This window comes from Mauremys reevesii, linkage group 1 (assembly GCF_016161935.1).
Source record: "Mauremys reevesii isolate NIE-2019 linkage group 1, ASM1616193v1, whole genome shotgun sequence".
Taxonomy (NCBI): Eukaryota; Metazoa; Chordata; order Testudines; family Geoemydidae; genus Mauremys; species Mauremys reevesii.
The window spans coordinates 86,555,083-86,578,487 of NC_052623.1; the positions used below are offsets into that span (position 1 = coordinate 86,555,083).

General features: G+C 40.2%; 1 protein-coding gene across 2 annotated transcripts in view; it reads right to left on the reverse strand.

Annotated features, from left to right (window-relative positions):
- RBM26 (RNA binding motif protein 26) overlaps positions 1–23,405 on the reverse strand; it is a 116,302-nt gene that overhangs the window by 64,248 nt on the left and 28,649 nt on the right. For both annotated transcript variants that reach the window (XM_039525985.1, XM_039525990.1), the window contains exons 6-15: positions 22,118–22,378; positions 19,626–19,865; positions 18,175–18,315; positions 17,624–17,764; positions 16,471–16,582; positions 15,718–15,877; positions 10,718–10,882; positions 9,989–10,120; positions 7,382–7,453; positions 5,951–6,079 (exon numbers count right to left, since the gene is read on the reverse strand). In XM_039525985.1, coding sequence (XP_039381919.1) covers positions 5,951–6,079; positions 7,382–7,453; positions 9,989–10,120; positions 10,718–10,882; positions 15,718–15,877; positions 16,471–16,582; positions 17,624–17,764; positions 18,175–18,315; positions 19,626–19,865; positions 22,118–22,378 — 1,553 coding nt within the window. The remainder of the gene's footprint in view (positions 1–5,950; positions 6,080–7,381; positions 7,454–9,988; positions 10,121–10,717; positions 10,883–15,717; positions 15,878–16,470; positions 16,583–17,623; positions 17,765–18,174; positions 18,316–19,625; positions 19,866–22,117; positions 22,379–23,405) is intronic.

The window sequence follows — 23,405 nt, forward strand, 5'->3', positions numbered from 1 at the left end:
ACAGCAAAGAGCAGCAAAAAAAGTGAACCAGCAACAGGGCAAAACTTCTTGTTTCTCTTTATCTTTAAGACTTATTCAATAAGTCTGAAGTCACTGGAAGCTACAGGTGCTCAAGCCTTCTGAAAAGTCAGGTTATAGCTGTATAATGTTGGAGGCTACTTGAAAATCTGACCCCATATTACAGGTGGCTTGCAGTTAACAAAGGTGTATGTGTTAAATTTGAAGATCTCTATAGCTAGTGTTTATTAACTTAAACACTCTATACAGGAGTTATGTCATCTTCAATGCTTTTTTATGAACCTAAATTGGACAGAGTCAACTCATTTGTTATAACTGAAAAAAGACAGTTACCTTTTTCCCTAACTGGTGTTCTTCAAGATGTGTTGCTCATGTCCATTTAACTTAGGTGTGTACATTCGCCACATACACTGGTGCTGGACGTTTTTTTCCCTCAGAGGTATCCGTAGGGGACCAGCTCTGGCGCCATCTGGAGTGGCGCACACATGCTGTTGTATGTAGGGCACCGTCGGCTCCTCCCACTCTCAGTTGCTTCTTGCCAGAAATTCCGACAGTGGGGAAGGAGGGCGGGCTGTGGAATGTACATGAGCAACACATCTCGAAGAACACCACTTACGGAAAAATGTAACTAACTTTTCCTTGAGTGCTTGCTCATGTCCATTCAACTTAGGTGATTCCCAAGCAGTACCCCGTGGAGGTGGGTAGGAGTTCACGGACATGTAGACTGCAACACAGCTCTGCCAAACCCAGCGTCATCTCTGGCCTGTTGAGTGATGGCATAACAGGCTGTGAACGTGTTCACCGAAGACCATGTTGCAGTGTGACAGATGTCCTGGATCTGGAAGTGTGCCAGGAAGGTCGCCATGGATGCCTGCACTCTGTTGGGTGGGCTCTGACGATTGGCAGTGGAGGGACTCCCGCCAACTCATAGCAAGTCCGAATGCAAGAGGTGATCCACTTAGAAATCCTCTGTGTGGACACCAGGAGGCCCTTCATCCTATCAGCTGTAGAAATGAAAAGCTGAGTCGACTTATGGAAAGGCTTTATCCAACTAGGTAGAAAGCCAGGGCCCTGCTTACGTCCAAAGCGTGAAGGTGCCTCTCTTCACTAGTCTTATGGGGCTTGGGGCAGAAGACCGGAAGGAAGATGTCCTGACTCATATGGAAAGTAGACACCATGTTGGGGAGGAAGGCATCAGAGAGGGAGCCCTTACCCAGACTCCATCTGGAGCAAAACCTGTGGCATCCCTGTTCTGCCTAGTGGCGATCAAATCCACTTGGGGAGTTTCGCACCTCTGGAAGATCACGCCGGCTACCTCTGGGTGGAGCAAGCACTCATGGTGAGAGGAGAAGTCCCTGCGTAGGTGATTTGCTAGAGTGTTCTTGGCACCCGGAAGGTGACACTTCTAGGTGGATTCCATGGTCGATGCAGAAGTCCCAGAGACGGAGTGCCTCTTCGCAGAGGATCGTGCTCCCTCTTGTCTGTTGATGTAGAACATTGAAGCTGTGTTGTCTGTAAAGACTCTGACCACTCTGCCTGACAGGTGAGGTAGGAGGACTGCGCACTGCCCTGAGCTCTTTGACATTTATGTGTAGCCTCATTTCCTCTGGGGATCATATACTCTGGGTCTGGAGAGTGCTGAGGTGCCCCCCTCCTCCGCCGAGACATCCAAAACCAACTCGACTGAGTGAGGAGTGCTGACCAAGGGAACTTCTTCCAGGACTTTGCTGGGGTTGGTCCACTATCCCAGCGAGGTAAGCACTGCTGCGGGGATGGTAACAACATTTCCAGGCGGTCCCTGGACTGGGAGTAGATAGATTGCTGCAGGGGTCACATCTGGAGCCTGGTGTGGCGCACTGCACAGGTACACGCTGCCACGTGACCTAGGAGGCACAGCCAACCCCTGGCTGTGGTCAGGGGAAACAGAGTTCCGCGACGAGGTCCGTCAATACCCTGAATCTCTCCAGTGGCAGAAACGCCCTGGCACAGGTAAAGTCGAGCACCACTTTGTTGAACTCTATCCTCTATACCAGAACTAACGTGGTTTTTTTGTCGTTTACCAACAGGCTGAGGTAAATACCAGCAGTGCTGTTGCTAGGCCAAATGGGAGGACCGCAAACTGATAGTGGTTTGGACCTACAGTAAACCGGAGGAAGCATCTGTGTCCCTTGAAGATGGCGATGTGAGAATATGCATCTTTCAGATCGAGGGCGGCGTACTAGTCTTCCGGACCCAGGGAGATGACGATGTGGAACTTCAGCTTTGCTAGGAAGCGGTTCAAGTCTAGCAGGTCCAGGATAGGTCGTAAAAGTAGCAGGAATAGAACCCCTTGTTCCTGTACTCTGGAGAAACGACCTCCACTGCACGTAGCTCCAGTAACCCCTCTACCTTCTGCTCGAGGAGACTCGCGTGAGAAGGGTCCCTGAGGAGGGACCGGGAGAAAGGGTGGGAAGGAAGCAACTGAAGGGTGTTAACCCCGCACCGCCATACTAAGGACCCATCAGTCTGATATTATAGATGGCCACGTACGAAGGAAAGGAGAAAGGCAAAAATAGGGGAGGAAGGATCCTGGGAACAGTCCTGTAGGGGACGCTTGCCCGCCTGCTTATTGCAAGTAGAGCTCGACTGCAAAGCCTGGTGACTAGGCCGCCACTTATAGCCTCTGGATTTCTTATGGGGAGGCTCCTGGCAAAGGTGGCTTCCCTGGCCCTGAGGCTGCTGTGGCTTGAAATGCTTGTGGGCAGGGCCGTGAACATATAGGCCCAACGTTTTAAGGGTCGTGCAGTAGTCCTTGAGGCCATGGAGCTTACTGTTGGTCTGTTCCGCAAATAGGGCTTGCCCATCAAAGGGAAGGTCTTGCATCAACTGCTGAGCCTCCATGGATAAGCCAAAGAGGAGCAGCCAGGATGTCCGGTGCATAGCAACCAGTTCAGGCAGCAGTGTCCACCACATCCGACACTGCCTGGAGCATCGCCCTGGCCATAGTTATGCCCTCCTCCATAATAGCCTGGAACGCCTTCCTAGAAGCCTCAGGAAGGGAGCCCTCGAACTTGGCCATGGCTTGCCACATGTTAAACTCAAAGGACTCCAGGAGGGCCTAATGGTTGGCCACCCTCAACTGGAAACTAGAGGATGAATAAACCTTACCAACAAGTCTAGTCTCTTGGTGTCTTTATTTTTAGGGGTAGCCTCAGGTTCACTGTGTCGTTCCCTGTGGTTAACCACCTCTACAAGAGGGGGCAGGGAGGAAGGAGTTTGCCACAGGGCACTGGTGATCTTCGAGACCCCTTCATGAAGAGGCAAAGCCACCCTGGCTGGTGCTGTGGAGCAGAGGACATCAAAGAGAGAGTCCAAGGGCTCCTTTAACTCCTCCGCCTGATGGCCCAGATTGACAGCAACCCTCTTCAATAGCTCCTGGTGCGCTTTAGTGTCATCCGGGGGCGACAGACCCATTATAGCCTCGTCAGGCGACAACGAGGAAGACGCCGGTGCCGTAGGGTCCTCCATGGTGGCCCAGTGGCTTGTTCCCCTGCTCCCTCTTGGACCTGCAGGGTCCTTGCGCCTGAGGCTTTGTGCACAAGAGGAGGGCAGGAGAGAGAGGCAGCTGGTCTCTCCAAGGCTCCGGATATGGAGCGGGTGGCTTGGAAAGGCTGGGTGAACCCCCACAGGTTCCATGAGTACCACGGCGCCAGCCACCAGGCCTGAGACCATGGAGCCAGTTTCAGTGCTGAAAATGTAGCCACTATCGCTGGTACCAGAGCTTGTCCTGCTGTCAGGGAATCACGCTCAGAACCAGGGCTGGATCCTGAGTGGTTACTCCCAGGCAACCAGAAGACAGTGGAATGGTGGCTCTGCCCCGACTGATGCTGGTCACTCTGCCTGGAGTCCGATCTGGAACAGGGTCTTGGGGACCGGTGGCGCTCAATGGATCTGCAATGGCCTGGAGCCAGTGATCTATGTCTCGCACTTGACGAACCGTACCAAGATGAGGAGCGGTACCAGGAGTTGGAATGGGCCTGGGGCCGGGAAGCGCCCACACACAGTGATGCCCTCCTAGGTGATCGGTGACAGTCCGAAAAATGGAAGCATCGATCCCTCGATGGGTCCCTGAAGCAGTATTGTGGTCACAGAGATACGGGGTGTCAGGACCGGTACTCCTGCCAGGGGGCGTGTGCCTCCAGAGGTCTGCACCCAGTCATCGGCAAGCTGCCTTGAGCCTCTCTGCCCATGGCCAAGGTCTTTTCATGGTCAGAGCATGGCGGCTATGAGAGGGCAAACACCGGTGGGACGTCCCCCGCGATGAGTGGGGACCATGGCGGTCCAAATGCGGGTTTACCTCATGAACAGGAACCACAGGTGCTGGTGTGCGCAGCACCAGGAGGTACATGATTTCCTGCGCTGCATGCAGGGCCTCCGGCACGGATGGTAACTGGACCTGGCTGAAGCCTCTGCCACTAACCAGGGTGGCCGGCGGGGAGCAGGCTGGGCTACACCACTCAACCAGAGCGTGGGCCTGAGATACCGACGGGGGTGAAGAGTTGCCCAGCGCAGGACCTTGCTCACACGCAGTCTTATTCTTTCCCTTGTGGGAAGCTAGAGACAAACCTCACACTGTCTTCTTGGGGTTCTTGGTCAGAGCCACAGATGGGGACCGGTGCTGGACAGTGTACCGAGGTCTCGGTGCTAGGCGCTGAGTCAGAGCGTTGCTCCGGTGCCGGGGTGAGGCCCGACTCCATAACAAGCATTATTAAACGAATATCGCACTCCTTCTTAGTCCTTGGCTTGAGGGACTTCCAAATCTTGCACTTTTCATTAATGTGCCCTTCGCCCAAGCAACACAGATGGCTGCTGGGTTGATCAATAACGGGCCTGGGTCTCTTGCAGCGATCACAGGGCTTAAAGCCTGGGACCGGGGCATATCCCATCCGGAGGCAAAGTCCCGTTCGGGACCTACGAAGTCTCTAACTATAGCTAAGGGATTTACTAACACTAACAGAAAACTATATACACTATAATACGAACGACAAAGCAACAGTGCGAGCTGAAGCAGCACTGTCAGTGAGGGAAAGAAGGAACTGAGGGTGGGGGGGAGCCGGTAGCACACTGTATACCGCAGCATGTGCGCACCACTCCAGAGGGTGCTGGAGCCAGTCCCCTACGCATACTGCTGAGGTAAAAAAATTTCCAGCAGCAGTGCATGTGATGAGCACACACACCTAAGTTAAATGGACATGAGCAACCACTCGAAGAACAACATTTATTCTGTATTTAGCTGACATAAATTAGAAAAATTAACTACAGGAATCAAAAGCATTTTTTAAGCCTAACTTTAGCTGAGATGGTCTGACCCATTCAGAGATTAGCATGCTTTTTTGCTTTATTTTCCATAATCTCAAAGTAAAATTATGAGGACCTCAAAATTCAGTTTGACTTAATAATAAAAAAGATTCTGGACTAAAGTGCAGTCAAGAAACTGTAGGACGAACAGCAGGACAGTTTTCTGTTGAGAATATACTTGGTCACTAAGAATCCAGAATGTAGCAAAAACGCAAGTCAGTTTTAAACGGTTTGGAAGATAAAGTTAGGGTTGTTCTGTACTCCCTTCTCACAATTATCCAAGAGACAATGTGTGTCTCCAACTGGAGATTCTATTTCCATGAAAGATGCTTCAGATTTTGAGTTCCTATAGGATCTTAAGTCAACCATATACTTATATTGATAGAAAATATACTGAAAAAAGTAAACAGTGCAAACAAATTCTGAAAGCATTTTTTTGTCCTTTCAACACCAACTGCACTGTTATTAGTGAGGATAATTTGATTAACTTGTTCCATCTATGCTGTTCTGAGGAAATATGTTGACACTGTCTCTATCAAATGCAGAACTCCTAAATTTACTATACCCGTTTTATAAAGAAGCATATTTACTTTACCTGTTTTTTCTTCTGTGCTTCATTGGACTCTAGAATGGAAGTGGAAACAACAGGCAAAGATTTCTGTGCTGCCTTCAAAGCAGCAGGATTGTATACAGTTTTTGTCAAGCCAGTAGACGTGGACAATACCTATAAGAGGAAATCATTTTATGTCAGTTTTTAGATTTTTTTCAGTGCTTCAAAATGCATTGGCTTTTCCACAATATAGACACCTTTTGCCTTCTTTGATTATAATTCATTACCATATCAAAATTAAAGTAACAAACAAGTTCGGAGTAGCTTGGAGTTAAATGATAAAGAAAAATGCAGCATTACATCAACTATCTGCTTTAGCCAGTTAGGCTACTTTGGAATTGTCACACTCATGTTTAAATAAATATCACAAAAATCATTACTTGCCTCATTAGGAGGCCACTGCATTTCTATAATAGGCATTTAAATAGCTTCAATATAACTTAGGAGAAAGTTAAAATTAAAAGCTGCATGCAGCTTGCTGGTGAATCCACTGGTCAGCCATGTACTCCATAAAAAAATGATACCAAGAGAAAAAAGTGACAGGAAGGAAACAGCAGAAAGAAATGAATTAGAATGAATCCCTTACAAAGAGGGATTTACAATTGAAATGTATCACAAAAAGGGCTTTACAACTTTATTCTACTATTACCTCTCCTCCTTCCACTAGAACAGTATTTTCTAGAGTGGATGTGTTGAGAGTAGAAAAAAATCGAAGTGTTATTATCAATGTCAATTGTAAAAGCCCAAAAGAAGTGCCTTAGTGGGCTAATTAAAGATAAGCTGAAATGTTGCTTTAACATATTACAAAAAATTCCACACTCCTGCAAACTGTCCTCCTACAAATGACTTCAGGACAGTCTGCTTCATAAACAGGCAGGAAACCAATGAAAGAAAAAAAAAATGTTGATATTCGCCTTAAATCCAGTCTTATCTCCTGAAATTTCTGGCTACTACTGCCATGACACACACAAACAAAGATTAATCAGCAGCCATTTAACAATAAAGGAGAGACCAGCTAAACTACTTAAATATTACTTAAAATGTATTTGCAATGAAAGTTCAACCTAGTAATGTGCTAACAATTTAGGCTCTAGAATAGATTCTCTAAAAGCATTTCAGTTCAGACAAATTTTTGGTGGTAGAAAGCATACAACCCAATATCTGAAGTTCAAAATGTGAAATAGTAGTACATGCCCCATTGCATTTTATTCCTATTGCAATTTAACCATTCATTAAGCAAAGTATACTTGCTGTATATTTTCTCTGAGACTATTTTTGGCAGTTAATTGTATTTCAATTAGATGTTTATGATAAGGGCAAAGTTCAAACAAAATTATAAAAAAATAATTTTGTATCAAGGATACAGCTGATAGACAAACGTGAGCAGAAAGAATAATGCAACATGCATTTTCTTACCTTCTCTGTTGCTGGAGCAGGCAGTTTTGACACGAAACCCAGCCTATCTTTCACCGATAATTTAGTCACATTCTAACAACAAGAAGAAAAAAGTAGTTCTTTTCTAATCCTGTGTAATTGTATAAGATTATAACTAAGTACTAAAGTTTTAACTGTACAATGCTGAATGCAGACTATAACAAAAGGGGTCAGCAAAGTCTGGAGGATTTTTCTTTTTTAAGACCTAAAAATTACCCGATTTTAAGTGAGACAATCTAGGTAAAATGGTATCAGATGCTTGAATGTAAGAGCTGTCTGGTAAGATAGGCACTGATTCCAAAATTGAATTGACATGGCATGAGGATCTGCCCAAACACATCCAACTGTAGCATCAGGGGCCTTACTGTGGAAAAAGTATGTTTCACACTAGCAGACCAAGGAGTATCTCTGTAGGCACTTACAAATAAATCACAATTTAAAAGGAAATCCTGCTAAAGACAGAACATTATAAGCTGCAATTTCCAGATATCAATTGCAAATGAGGCACTTTCAGGACTTATGCATTTTGCAAATTCTAAACTAAGGTTTTCTTCCTCTTTTGGAGTAGCCAGAGGGTTAAATAATTGTCCGAATCTGAAAATGTCTACTTATAGACATGATCCAATACCTGAAGAGTATTTAAAGGTAGACATTCATCTTGAAATCTCTCAGGAATCATAGTGTGTACTATGGTGCTTTGCCTCCTTGTATTAAGGAGTTACGTAAAATTCTTGGAAACATTTCCAAACCACAAGATCACCATCTGTTCATAATGCTGCTGGTGAGCTGGCAGAGCTGTCAAAAGCCTGAAACATCTATTAAACATCTGTTGATTTTTGGCAGGTGAAGATTCTAACTGCTTCTGCAGACAAGTTAAGCACCATATGAACTAGGATCTGACCTATCTCTGCCACCTCTTAATGACTGGTCCCCTGAAACAGTGCTCCAAACATTAACTGTGAAGGTAGACAGGACAAAACCCATCGCAGGATAGCGCCTCAGACCATTTACAATGCAGGTTCAACAGGAGCAATTACTGATAACCATCTTCATCAAGAATCTAAGTATGTGACTTCAGAAGGAGGAGACAGTTAAAATCAAAGATAATGGTTACTGAAGAAAGCTGGCAACACTAATAGTCCATCTTCATTGGGAAAGCTCTTTCTCCGCTAAGAATATTCTGCATTATCACTCAAATTGGGGAACAAAGATGCCCCATTCTTTTCCAACCTGCATAGGTATGAGTACCGTGTATGTGGTTCAAAATGAGAATACACGCTAGAGACTGTGTTCTCTTATTTAATGAGAAAGTAGCTGTCCTAGACCTGCTCAACACTTGAAAATTAGATCAGGCTAACTATGTCGCTCAGGGCTGTGAAAAATTTCATGTCCCGTGCAACACAGTAAGGTCATCCTAAGCCGCACTTGTATAGTGTAGACACAGCCTTACTAATATGTTTAAAATTTTGCTCATGTAGACAGTTTGGCTCCAACCCTGCAAGTCAACGGGGCTCTATGAAGGTACAATGAATTCCAAGAAATGGGACTCAATAGTTTCCACAGCTTTTACTGCAGTGGACTGACATTTAGGAGATGGACTGGACAAGTAAATTTGGTTTCCTATTTATCTTGATTTCTAACACATATTTTGCCATCTAAAATAAATTAGTGACTATTGAAGCAAAAGTGTTTAAAGTGACAATTCTTAATAAATGCTACACTGTGCAAGTATTAGCTGTTTCACAATTTAATGCAAATATTAAGAAAATATTTGTACAATCAGAACAAAATAAAAAGATATCAATTGGATGACCTATGTTTGCTCCAAAACATTAGAAATTTAAAGGTGACAGCTTTATTTGGTCAAGCTTTTGGTTAACCTATTTTAATAGAGGTGGGGTTTTTTCCTGATAATATGCAAATTATTCTGTTGAGAAATCTTTATATTATTGTTTTATTATTCTGTGAAAGATTATTTTTCATGATGTGCCTGAGTGCTTTAGCAATGGGAAGGTAGAAATAGCTCGATAAATTTAACCCATGCCCCAGAACTGTGACAAGATTTACTCTGTCCAACACAGCAACATAAAACAAAAATTAGGTACCTCAGCATCTAAAAAGTGATCTTCAAAATGAGTTCAGAGGCACCGCCATAACAACCACTATATCGCAACTCAGAGTGATGCAAGAAAGATAGTTAGGTTTTTATCAAAAAAATAAAAGCTAATTTCGAAATAATGAAAAAACTAGTTTCTTTATTAAAGATTTAACATGGATAGAAATGTTTTCAAGTTTTTTGAAAATTTAATTGAAAAGCTAGGAACTATTCCTTTGCAGTGTTGCAAACCCAAACATTAGAACTAGCCAAATATCAATAGATTTAGAAAGACTCTCCAGAAATGTTACTCGTACAAAATGACAGATACATTCATGTGATAAATGCACATTTTTATATGATGTCCTCCACAACTACATTATCTCTATGCATACATTTTTGAGCTATGAAAACATTACAAACATATCATGAGGAAAGATATTATTATTTTAAATTACTTATCACAGACATTTCTCTAGTCAAGCTATACATACCTGAGCAACTTCTGTACTGGCACTCTGAGCCTCTGCAGGCTCAATATTACTTGCCGGTACAGGACCTAATCGCTCTTTGACCGACTGCTTCACTACTGGTAAACTGGGTTGCTGAACTAAAGGCTGTATTACCTTCAAAAGAAGAAAAAAAAAGTTTAAATCAAAGACACTAACATACTAACAATAGGGGACTGCTGCCTATGTAGACCAATAAAGGTACAATGAAGCTGTTATTGTCTCTTTTTAAATTTATTCTATTTCCTTTCTACCATTATAATATGTTATCCTTGCTACCAAAAGAAGCATAGAATGATAGACTATCAGGGTTGGAAGGGACCTCAGAGGTCATCTAGTCCAACCTCCTGCTCAAAGCAGGAACAATCCCCAGACAGATTTTTGCCCCAGATCCCTAAAGGGCCCCCTCAAGGATTGAACTCACAACCCTGAGTTCCCTACCCCCCAGCAAGTCACATAATAGCACTTGGGTAAAACCATCATGTGAGCTTAATTCATATTTTGCTAATCAGCTTTTGAACCTTATACCTGAGACACAAAAGCAAGGCTCTATTATAAAACTTCTGAATAAAATCAATTACAACTATTATTAGTTACTGTTTTTAAAATGTATACTATTAAACTGACTTGTCTACATTTCAGTAAATTTAATTACAATGACCAATTTTAACAACATTTAGATAAAATTCCAGTACACAGACTTAACTCCTTTACCTTCTGCATGGGAGCTGACATTTGTGGAGCACTGCCTTCTCGATGCCAATAGACTTTAATAAAGCGATTATTTAATACTGCTTCTGTGCTTGATATAGCTTTCTTTGCTTCTTCGTGGGTGGCAAACTGGATAAGGGCACCTTCTGGATCACCATGATAGGCAACCTAAGATTTCATATTGAAAAGTCAAACTTACACAGCAGTTCCTACAACACATACTCAAGCTGACGTCAGTCAATATAACCATTAAACCACTATTTTCAGAAACTCAAAAGCTTCCAATTTAAATGCACTATCAGTCAGGTATTTGGTATTCGTGACTTTAAACGTAAAAGATTTATTTTTAATATTCCAGTTTTCAGATGTCAGTTTGGCTGTTATTAAAAATAGGGAGACAAAGAAAAGATATGAGATCACTTATATACCTGTAAATTAAAACACCAGTTTTAAACCAGACACCTTTATATACAAATAGCACTAATTTTCAATAAGGACTTCTTGCTATTGAAATATATATATTATTTTTTCAAAAAAAGTACAAACTAAGCTTATGGGACACAATAGTTTGGGGTTCATATACATCAGCACTCTGATTTAATGTGGTTTCTGTATATATATTTGTATGTGTGGATACCCAGAGATAACAAGCCTGGTCTCATTTCAGTCAATTACAAATCTATGTGCAACAAATCAAGCCTAAGAGAAATTGTATTAGTATCTTCCCAATGTATTATTAAAATTTCAGCACCATCACGCCTCCCAAGATTGATTTTTTGTATTTTAAATTGAAATATCCAGCACACTGAATTGAAATATTCCAAGTTTCTACGGTATATATAGCTTAGTAATGCCCAAGATATATACACAACATCGCAATATAAAAGTAAACTAATATATTGGTCACAGTGTACATAAACATGTAGACCAGTGAGCAGACACTTAGCAAAAAATCCTATATCTTCCAAACAGCTGAGAGAAATTATTAATTATTCCCTCTTCTGATATAATAGTGTTTATTCAGTAGCAGCTTCATAATTATGGTTATAATCAGAAAACTGTGTGTGGAAAACTATAAAAGCAAATTTTCAAAAAATCAAGTGTGGATGTAGCCACGACTACAGTGGAGATGAGAAGATCGAAGAAAGCAGAATGGCTCCAACCAAACACATGGAGGCTAGTTTAAGAGATGAAAGAACTAAAGAAGAGAATTCACCACAAATGAGACAGCAGTAAAAGAGCTATCCTGCAATAAGAGCATGCAGACAAAGACAAGAAAGTTAAAAGATCAGCCAGAACAGAGAAGAAAATGGATGGAAAATGAAGCAAAAGAAGCCAACGTGGTGTAAAAGGCAGGGTATTCTAAAAATCTTTTTCTAATAGATAAACAACCAACATCACAATTCTCAAACTGTTGTGGCATCATGAAAGCTCGAGATGGTACAATTTTAACTGGAGAGGAAGGATTGTGAACCCATTGAATAGAATATTTCCAGGTTGCGCCCACCCACGTAGAACCATTAACACACTCAGAGACGTGAAGAAATAGCAGACTTACTTATATCACTAGAAGTAATTGCCTTTGAAGAAGTAACTGAGGTCATAAACCAGCTGAAGAATGGTAAAACATCAGGTTATAAGATAGATGATTAAATGTTAAAAGCAGGCGAGAAAATTATGGTGAATTACATGTATAGGTTGTATAGAATAGTTTGGGAAAAGGAGATCTGTCCTGAAGACTGGAGAAGATATGTCATCTATAAAATCCTTTAAAAGGGGGACTAGCTTATTTGTGATAACTGTGGAGAGGTGACAGTCCTACCAGCATCCGAAGAACTGTTTTGCACTACCATTTTGAATAGGATGAAAACTGCTGTTGAAAAGTACTCAGGGACAGGCTAGATTTCAATCTGGTAGTTTGAGTTCAGACCAGATTTTCACCTTGAGAAGAGCTATTGAGAAAGACCTAGAATACCAGAAGATTTTAAACTTCTGATTTTACGAAAGCATTTGATAATGTCCACAGAGAAGCCCTCTAGAGGATACTGAGACACTAAGGAATTCCAGCAAAGATCATTAATTTAGTAAAAGCTTTGTGTGACAAATTGAGACAGAACAGTTTAAATTTGTTACTGATAGCAAGGTTGCATACTATCCCTGTTTCTACGGTGCACTGTCATAGACTTTGTGACGAAAAGAGCAACAGCTGCTGCCAAGGACACTGGTATTGTTCCGATGAGAGATAAGCTACGAGACTCAGGTTTTGCAGATTACATAGTCAAGCTGGATACAAACTTGGATGGAATAAAAAGAATAGTTAATGAGCATAAAAGCAGAAGCTGCTGAAGTGGGACTTCATTCAGTATGCAGAAGACCAAGACCACAAAGATAAGAGAGAACACTGTCAACACTGGTGGATGTGTGACTGATGGAGAAGACTACAAAAGAGTTGATGACTTTTGTCTATCTTGGAAGTACAATATCTGCTAATGGCCAGCGCAGTAAAGAAGCGAAGGCAAGAATTGGTAAAGTGGTGGATCATTTTCTCATCTGTCAAAGATCTGGCGAGTAAGATGACATCTACACATTAAAATGATATTGTACAAAGTTACTGTCCTTTTGATACTACAGTATGCCTCAAAAACATGGCAGATAGTGAAAGTACACAACAGAAAGCTGAATATATTCCACAAACTTTATTTAAGAAGAATCCTGGGAATTTATCGGAGAGACTGTGAAACCAAAGTGGAAGTGCTGTGCTGCATATGTCAGTAGGCTGCCTTCTGAATAATTAGACAGCTATGGTGGCTTGGCCATGTTATCAGGCTACCCTGTGGCAGAAATACAACGCAAGTCTTACACTGGATTCCACCTGGAGGGAAAAGAGAGCATGCAGGACAAAGAATGACTAATACAGGACAAATCAGAAATGATGCTGCCATCATGGAGACAACTTACGATGGAATCAAACATCTTGCGCTGGATAGACAAGAGTGGGAATACTGGGTTGCCTTATGTGCCACTAGGCATAGGAGATTTTATAACTCTAAGTCACTGAAATAAGAAAGCAATTAATAGCTCAAACAATTTACATTAGTTAGTTTAAAGTTACATTTTGAAATGTTAGAAGTTTTTGCTGTCTACCTAAAAACAGCTTATTTGGAAAAAATGTATACAACTAAACAGTTAAAATGTAAGGCATAGGCCAACTTTAACTAAAAAAAATGTTTTAAAAGTCTACCTTGTCCAGCATAATGATGTGCATTAGGCCTAGTTATATTTTATAAATACTATACAGGGCAAGGAGAAGTGGAATCCTTGTAATGATGGTGGAATTCAGGCTCCTGAGAAAACCTGAAGAACTGTACAAGCTTCCAGAGGCCAGACAAAGCCAGCAAAGCATGTACATAATAGTTTCTAAGCGCCATGTGGAAAGGAAAAGTGTGGGGACCCTACAACTATTCAGAGCTCTTACATACTGCAGGCCAATGAGAGATGTGGACATTGCAGAAGTTCGGAACTCTACTCCGGCCCAATGTTTTGAAAGCCACAAGGAAATCAACAGATAAACATCCTTAATGTCAAGAAGCAACTTTACCTGAAAGCTGAAGTAAATATATGCATACCACAGATTGTTTTAAAAAACTGAATAAAACAGAGAAGGTTGCTAAATAGTCAAATACCCTAATATTTCACACAGTTTGAAATAAATGTACAAAACAAAGCATAGCCACTGGAAAGGCTATGGGGAGGTTACGTCAGAGTAAGGAAGATTCTATACACAGTCACTACAGGAATTATGTGGAAACTCAATCTCTTTATCTGGTTTTGATGTCTGGCTAGATAAGACCAGTTTGATTTTAGATCTTAGTAATAAATACATTTTGCACACCTTGAAGAATAAAAGCCAAAGTCTTCAGGAGTAACATGGGCAGCCAGAAAGACTTTGGTTATTCATCTTGCTGAATCATACTACTTGCTTAAACTATGGGACTCTGATGTATAAGATTTAAGGAAGAGAGAGTTAGGGTAAAGGCACCTGCATGTTACAGTGGAGTTTCCTGTATTGGAAGGATGGAGAGGGTAGACTAGGCTGTCCTTATAGCAGACAGGTAGATGCAACTATTTTTTCTAAATGGTACTAATATATAAAAAGACACAGTATGTTGTGGTCTCTTCACAATGTGAAGTTGGGGCAAGGGAGTGTCTGTACATCTAAAGATCTGGCAACACAGGTTAACTGGAGGATGGTCTGTGTACCATGCATTGGATGTGCAGTCAAACATGATGGAGGGCAACAGTAAGCACACCTTTGATCTAGTTTCTGAGATTGGGTACAAGAGCAAAGTTAAGATTGAACTTCACATATATATTTCTAAGCAGCAGTTGATGTGACAGTACTTGAATATTCATCACATATCTACACTCCATTGTTCATATTTTCAATTTTTAAATATGGTTGGTTAAAAAGTCTACCAGTCCTCTGTACGTGCCAATGTCAAGAAGAAACCATATCTTAATTATGGAAGTTGAGAAATCCAGGTCTTGTATACTCCCTGTTTATCCTGAATAACTGTGGAAGGTTGGGAAAATAGCTGGATTATGACATGTATGAAACTTGAACAGTTGAGGAGGGAAAGAAATGTTTGGTCAGATTGGTTTTAAGAGTTTTAAATTATTTATCGTAAGTGCCAGACAAAATAGCTGTGAGGAAGATCTTAGTTAAAACATTAGGCCCTGAAACCTTCATTTAAGGACTGAGAAAGCTCTCATTTTAGATCTGTGAACTTTCAAGGAGATTTCCATCAAAAACAAAAGACAAGACTTTATATTAATAATAATTTGAAAGTAAAAAAAAAAATAGGCAGAAAAAAATGCAAAAGCTTTCAGGCCTTCGTTAATTATAAAGCAGCAAAAAAAGAGCCCACACTTACTTTCTTCCCATTTGTGAATCCCTTTAATACAAGAAGTGATCACAGAACACTGAATTTTGTGGCTTTTACCTGTAAATTGACTAAGTTTCCAAATTTGCTGAAGTGCTCATTAAGTTTGCTGATATTGTTAAGTTCTGGTGGAACTTTCCTCAATTCAAGCTTCGTATTCTCATTTCCAAACTGCACCTTCTTCTGAAAACCAGGATTGTTTGTTCTGTTAAAGTTTTGCCTGCAATAAAATTAAAAATCAAGTCAGCCAGAATTCAAGACACTTTATAGACTTTTAAGCAACAAATGGTTTAAAAAAATTTGAATCATTGGCTAGATGCAAAATATTTTAGTCTAATTCCTTAACTCCCAAGTTTGTAAAATCAAAATCCTGACTGATGTATGAAGAATCTGACACTATTACACTCTTGTCATCCCAAGTCAATATTGAAGTCAAAACAATAGTAATCAATTAGATATGTAAATCACATATGTAAATAAGAGCATCCCACTTGGCAGGTAACTTTTCAGACCTCTCAACTTTATCTCACCTTTAAAAGGCCAGTTATTCTTAAAGGAAATAAAATGAAAACTCATGCTGGATTATCACACTTAGTGTCTCATCCCTCTAACATGAGTCATGTTAAATTACCTCATTTTTAAGATATATGACCCTCTACGCCACCTGTACAAGTTCGAAGGCCTACCGAGTACATGGCTACCTCAGAGGCCCAAGAACATTCCAACCAGTTCATTTCAGAACAGGAAACAAGAACTCCCCTAAAGTTCAACAGGATTATTAAACTAAACATAGTTTTAATGACGAGCACTCACTTGTCAAACCAAGCCTTCTTTGTAGGAATTCCTCCATCCCCTGCGCCAATTGATCTTTTCCTGGACTCAGAATCCACCACTATCCTCATACTATTTTTATTCGGAGGTTTTTCTGCATGCAAATGGGAGACTGCATTAATTTTTCATTTATATTTTCTGTGCATTTTGTTGTAGTAAGACTTTTGTTGTTCCTAACAATTACCTGACTTCACCCTGATATTACAAGATGCCTTTTGATTTTTAGAACATCATAACTGCTGTATTTGTTCAAACTAGTGATCTCAACTAATCCAGCATTCTGTTTAATTTCCACACTGACAATTAAGGAAAGATTTCATCCTGCCCATACAGGACGTTTCCTCCTAATCTCAGTTTATCACTGTATCATAAAGAACCTAATCTCATCTATATTGCCCCTATTATAGAAATTTTTGTATGAAGGTTAAGTGAGGCAGAAGGCATCTGCCACAGACTGGACCCATCCTGTTCACAGCATTCTATGCACTGCTCTGATCCTGCCACTATTTTTGTAGAAGCTTATATTACACTATGAGGTAGCAGATGATTGGAGAAGGGGCTAATGGTGAATGGGGCACTACTGAGCACCAAAAAACTAGGCACCAGCAAGGGAGTGGAACTTGCAACTATGGAAGAGGAGCCAGACTGGGAAGCCCCAACCCAACCCCACCCCAAATGTACAGATCTAAATTTGGACTGTATCCATCACCTCTCATTCTTTGTATTCCCTTGTCTTATTGAACTGTAAGATCTTTAGGGCCAGAACTGTGCATTCCTATGTGTGGTACATAATAGTTTACTTGTTTATTTTTGTTGTAAAATGCCAGAAAATTATCTGAATGTGTCTCATGATGTATTAAGCGAACACGTATAACAGCCAAAAAACGTGAAACCTCTACATTATCTTAATAGGTTTCATTGTACTAGCTTTCTTGAACCTTCAAAATAATGGATCAGTAACACTGAAGTCTAGATTATTCACTGATGACCTATTTATAAACTGGTGTTTAGTAGAAAAACAGAAAGAGCTTTAGAATATTGTTATGATTTCTAACATTATAATTCTATTTAGTGACCACTATTTGTAGTAACACAAGAATACCAAGAACACTAGTAAGAAAATCTTTTGCAATACCTCTGGGGGGCAGATCCATATCACCTGATGTAAGTCCTATCAAATTAGGCCTTTGGGCATGCACTCTGTGCCTGTACATGGGCCTTGAAGTGTTCGTTATACTTGGAGCTTCAGGATTATAGGCATCTGTGTCATATGTTTCTGATAATAAAGAAATTGTTTAGTTAAAATTACCTGTAAATATAAAAATCCAAGTTCTCAATGGCTTAATGCTTGCTAAGATTAATATGAGAAATGGCACAGACAATTGTATAATTATAGCACTTTAGCAAATAGTCAAGTCAAAATTTTGTAAAATAGATTTAAAAAATTCTTCCCACCCTGACAACCTGAATGCAAAGTTTCAGGACAGAATTAACATAAAAAGCAGGGGTTTCAGATTGATGTCAAGTGACCTTCAGAGGTAAGAATCTCTCCTCCCAAACAAAAGTATAATGTCTAGCATCACCATACGATTATATTAACAATGAATGTTATTCTATTTTGCAAACACTGAATGCAGTAAATTTAGAAAGTTATTTCTGATTGTGGGCGAAGTATCAGTACTATACCTGTTGCAAACAGTGATGGTGGAGCAGGAGGTGGCTGGTGATGAATACCAGTTGTAACAACAGTGGGAACGGAACTGGTTGCTGAGTTTGGAGGAGCATCCATGCCAGCAGGTTGTAAAGGTGGAAGTGGAGGAGGTGGTCCTGTCAAACCAGAAACAAAGAAAAATATCGCATTAATATTTTTATCTGCTTGACAATGGACTCAGCTATCCAAGGTCACAACTACATCTGCAAAGAAATATGTTTGAAAGAAAGGGTTAAGAACAGTTCAAACATTCTATTGAATTGCATATAGTAACCTTAACTGCAATCAGTACCTCATATCTGTCAAAATAATTTTTGACTAGTCAAATTGTTATGTTCCATACAGACTACAGAAGCTTTATTTTACTGAATTTGTAAGATCTAACTTGTCTTTTCTCTCTTTTATACAACATAATGTTTGGAAGATTCAGTACATGAAGTAATACTGGGTTGGCAATAAATGTCTGGCCTTATGAACACATGCAGAGGAACAAAATTTGAAAGTTTATTAAGCTATTCACATTCTTTTCTCTGCTAGGTGGATTCTAACAGCTTAAGGTGCCAGTGAGGATGGTTGTAACATGATGTTGGCCCATCCATTCATTTTTAGAATTAAAAATTGGATCTGGCAAAGAGACATTCACCAAAAAAGGTATCTTTGAAAAAAAGTGGAATAGTAAGCTTATTTATCATTAAAAATTACACCATCAATTTAAAATTGAGACATTTTAAGAGTTTAATATAATTTCAGGTACTAATTGTTCTTGAATAGTTCTACGAAATTACTGTGATTTGTACTTCGTTCTGTTTTTCTCTTATTCATCAACAGAGGGAAAGTCACAAAACCAACAATAAGCCAAAGCTGAATATTTCAAAGCTGTCTAAACACTTTCTACACCCCATTCCCACTAAAATTAAAGAGAAACAGGCATCAAAATCTTACGCGGCTTTGAAAATCTCAGCCAAAGCACTTCCAAATGCACACCTCCCTACCACCACCTTTCCCATTCTATAATGTTGGGCATCCCTAGAAAAAATAGGTTCAAAGTTTTTCAGACAAAAGTTTAATTTTTGAAGTTGCCTTTAACTTTGATAGTTCAAAGGAGTTAGCTCCATTTGTTGTGGATTTAAATGTTTTCTCAGAAGCTGTCCACTTGAGCTTTGGAGATCAAATGTTTCAGAGATAGTATCATTAGAGACATTTTGAAATTAAAACAATTTGCCATGAAGAGAATCCATTTTACCAATATTAACACACATATACTGCAGGACTCACTGGTTAAGATGTGCAAACCAGAGTCCTAAAAGCATTTTAGAAAAAAAAAAGCTACTGAAGGCCATTTTAATCTATTCAATACTGAATACAATTCAAGCAACATAAAGGTATTTTAAATCTTTAAGAAATTTTATTTATTTATTTATTTTACCTGTAACAGGTGGAAGACTAGGTGGTAAAGGGCCTGGAGGTGGCACTGGCGGTCTAAGATTAACAGGTGGAGGACTTAAAATTGGTGGCGGGGGAGGAAGTCCAGGCGGAGGTGGTCCTTCAACAACAGGGGGCTGTGCTGGAAAAGGCAGGATGCCAGGAAGATTCACATCTTCTACAACAACTGGGTCACTTCCATGATCAAAGGGACACATGTCTCCTCTCATACAGAAACCCTTTTCTGAGAAATGAAAAGCACAATTAAATGTTACTAGCATTTAACAGCTGATGTTTGATCTATAAGCAGATACTAAATATCCTGCACATAAACGTAGCAGTTAGAAAGGTAAGACTTTTGCATAACAATATAAATTACTTAAAAATTAGGAAGTGAACATCTGGTCATTTAGCACGACTTCTACCTACTCTATTTACAAATTGGCTCTTTCTCCAACATAGCCTATTTCTAACAAAGAGGTAAAAGAGGGGAACCTGGATGTTATGAAATAGTGTTAGGAATGAGCAAGTTTCAGATTTTTGAAGTATAATCATGGATTTTTCCATGATCAGCAAGTTCAATGCAAACTTAGTGGGGTTTTTTTTGGTTTTTTTTAGCTAAGTGCAGAAGAAACTGGTATTGACAAAACATCTCCTTTTGAAAATATTTAGTATCTAATTATTGACTACTCAGCACTAGTCAATGGTCCATGTATAAAAATATTTCTGTACTGCAATATTTATCCAAAAGTATCAACATTCTTTGTTGCACTTGTACATGCAAGAGAGTAATAAAATAGTTTGGTTTTTTGTTTTTGTTTTAAATAGTAATTCTCTTTTTACTAGGAGGTACAATGTTACTGGGTCTAGCAATATTCTCCATAAGTATTATAGGAACACCTGCTAAAACAGTTGATATCCACAGGTAAAATAAGAGATACAAGCTTTAATTCTTCTCATTCTTTACCATTACCAGATAAGAGTAGAAGAGGATACAGTGGCCCGACCTAGTTTCAGGGAGAATGATAGAACAGAAACTGGAAAACTAAGTTAGTAGGATTTCACTGTTTTACTAAAGTAGTTTAGGGAGAAGAAATGTGTCTGGAAAAGTTAATAAGGGTGTCAATTAGATTCAAAGAGGCAGAAAAGCTGCTCCAGGTGGTAAGGGCAGTATAGCAGAACAATCTAACAACTGAAGGAGGAGAGAGAAATGTAGGTAACAAGCATTAGAACAGAGAGGGAGACAACTCCAAGGAAGATTCTGAAGACTGGGATCTTACTATCAGGTTTTGAAATGCACAAAATACAGGATGATTTTAAGGATAGTTTTCAGACAATGATTAGGCTACTATCTACTATATTTTCAGAAGACTGAACTTTGTAAAGTGATATCTAGGTGACAATAGAAAATGAAAAGAGAAAAAATTAGCTTTCAGCAATCGCAACTGATGAAAATACTTCAGAAATAAAAGTATAAAAATTCATGCACCTGAGAAATGTGGATGTTGAGTAGGGGATCAAATCAAACTTCTAGGGCATAGTCCACACTAGAAAGCAGCTACACTGACAAACCCTCCTAGTTTAGAAGCAGCTTAGAGTTACAAAAGCAATTCTTTGCCAGGATAACTGCATCTACACTAAGGCTTTTGCCAATATAAAAAAGTTGCAAAAAAGAATCACACCTATAACAGACATTACTATATCGGGAAAAGTTTTAAGTGTAAACCTGACCTACATCCTCAACAGCTACTGCCAGTATGAGATCTGACATGAGAAAATAGCTGGGACTTGTAGAACTCTGGCTAAAAATGCAGTTCTTACTGGTTAAGAGGGTATCTGCTTTGGATCAATCTGACTCACTGAGACAAATGCCAACGGTGGCAGAAACATGATTTGATACAGGCAGAAAGTGTGCAAAATGATTCAATAGTGTAGAAGACACGGATTTAAAGTATTGCCTGTATAAACACAGCACTTAGTAAGTTTTAAAAAAAGACAGTAAAGTGGTGCACCGAGAAGAAGAGCCTAAAATGTGAGGTTCAAGGTCACTGCCAGTGAAAAAATTAAGCAGATAGGTAAGAGTAAAACCAAGAGAAAAAATGTCCAAGAGTTCCGTGAACAGGATCATACCATAAGGTGGTGATTATGCTCCAAACTATTAAATACAGGACTAGGTTTGAGAGTGATACGGAGTAAGAGAATTAAGGTAAAACAAGAAATCACCACCAATAAGTTCATGTAAAAGGGCAATGCCAGTAATATGACAGGGACAGAAACTATGCTGGAAACAATGAGGTTGGTTAAGATAAGTGATTATAAAGGTAAGTTTAGCTTTTAAGAATTTTGCTAGAAAAAAAGATTGAAAATGAGATGTAGAAGGAGACTGCTTTTGGGGTGGGAGTGCTAAAAGAAGGAGGCAATGCAGCTTGGAAGGGCAAAATTACATCAGTGCCTGGACGCTATTGTTGCATATATGTTTAAGGTATCTGAACTTACCATCATAGTCTCTGCAGCGTTTCTTTGGCAGTGGAGGTCTTCCATATGAGTTGTGGTCCAACTGTTCTTCATGGAACTCTGACCAACTTTCAGTAGTGTTATTACCATGATGAGTAGGAGCAATAACTGTAATAGTGCTACTCAGTGTGGGGACAGGGTAATGGCCAGATGAAATGTTTGTTACAGACGGAACTGGAGTATAATTGTTTTCTAATGGATCTGTTCTATCCAAATCATATTTTGGCTTTCCCAAATCTCTTTCTGTAAGAAAATAATATACTTGTTTAAAAGTAACAATATGTCAAAGATTGTAAGCTCCAAAATTAGACTAACTGTTGGATTTGTATGTGTCTATAAGGGTATGTCTACACAACCCACCGGACCGGTGGGTAGCCATCGGGGATCGATGTATCGTGTCTCGTCTAGACGAGACACACTGATCCCCAAACATGCTCCCCGTCAACTCCGGAATTCCACTAAGGTGAGAGGCGGAAGCGAAGTCGACGGGGGAGAGGCAGCCATCGATCCCACGCCGCAAGGATGCGAAGTAAGTCAATGTAAGAGACGTCGACTTCAGCTACGCTATTCTCATAGCTGAAGTTGCGTATCTTAGATCGATTCCCCACCCAGTGCAGACCAGGCCTAAAATACATACAATTCTTTATATACGGTTTCTTTCTTCCCCACCCTGGGGGTGAGGGGGAGAAGAGGAAGAAAGAGGGAGGAACAATTTCAATGTACTTTTGTAGTCAGGGAATAAATGCACCACCAACAGTCCAGCACTCATGAGCAAGTCTAACCTGTATATGATGCTAGAGAAAATAAATATGGAAAGTAAATACATAGTACTTTCAAAGAATTATCAATCAGAAAAATTTTTCAAGTTATCGAAGCACTTTGTTAAGGTGCTTTAGATCTAAAATCATTATATAAAGTGATGAGGATACACACCATTAAATGGAGAATTTAATTGTCAGTTGGAGTGGGAGTTTTGTGCACAAATACCGTAAGACAGAACTTCAAGTAGAGCTTTATAAAGCCTAGGGCCCTAACAAATTCACGGACCATTTTGGTCAATTTCACGCTCAGAGGGTTTTTAAATGAGTCAATTTCACAATTTCAGATGTTTACATCTGAAATTTCAGAGTGTTGTAACTGTGGGGGTCCCAACCCAAAATGGGATAATGGGCGGGGGGGGGAGGGGGAAAAGGGGAGTGTTGAAAGTTGTTGTTGGGGGGGTGAGGGGATGACACAGGATTGCCACCCTCACTTCTGTTCTGCCTTCAGA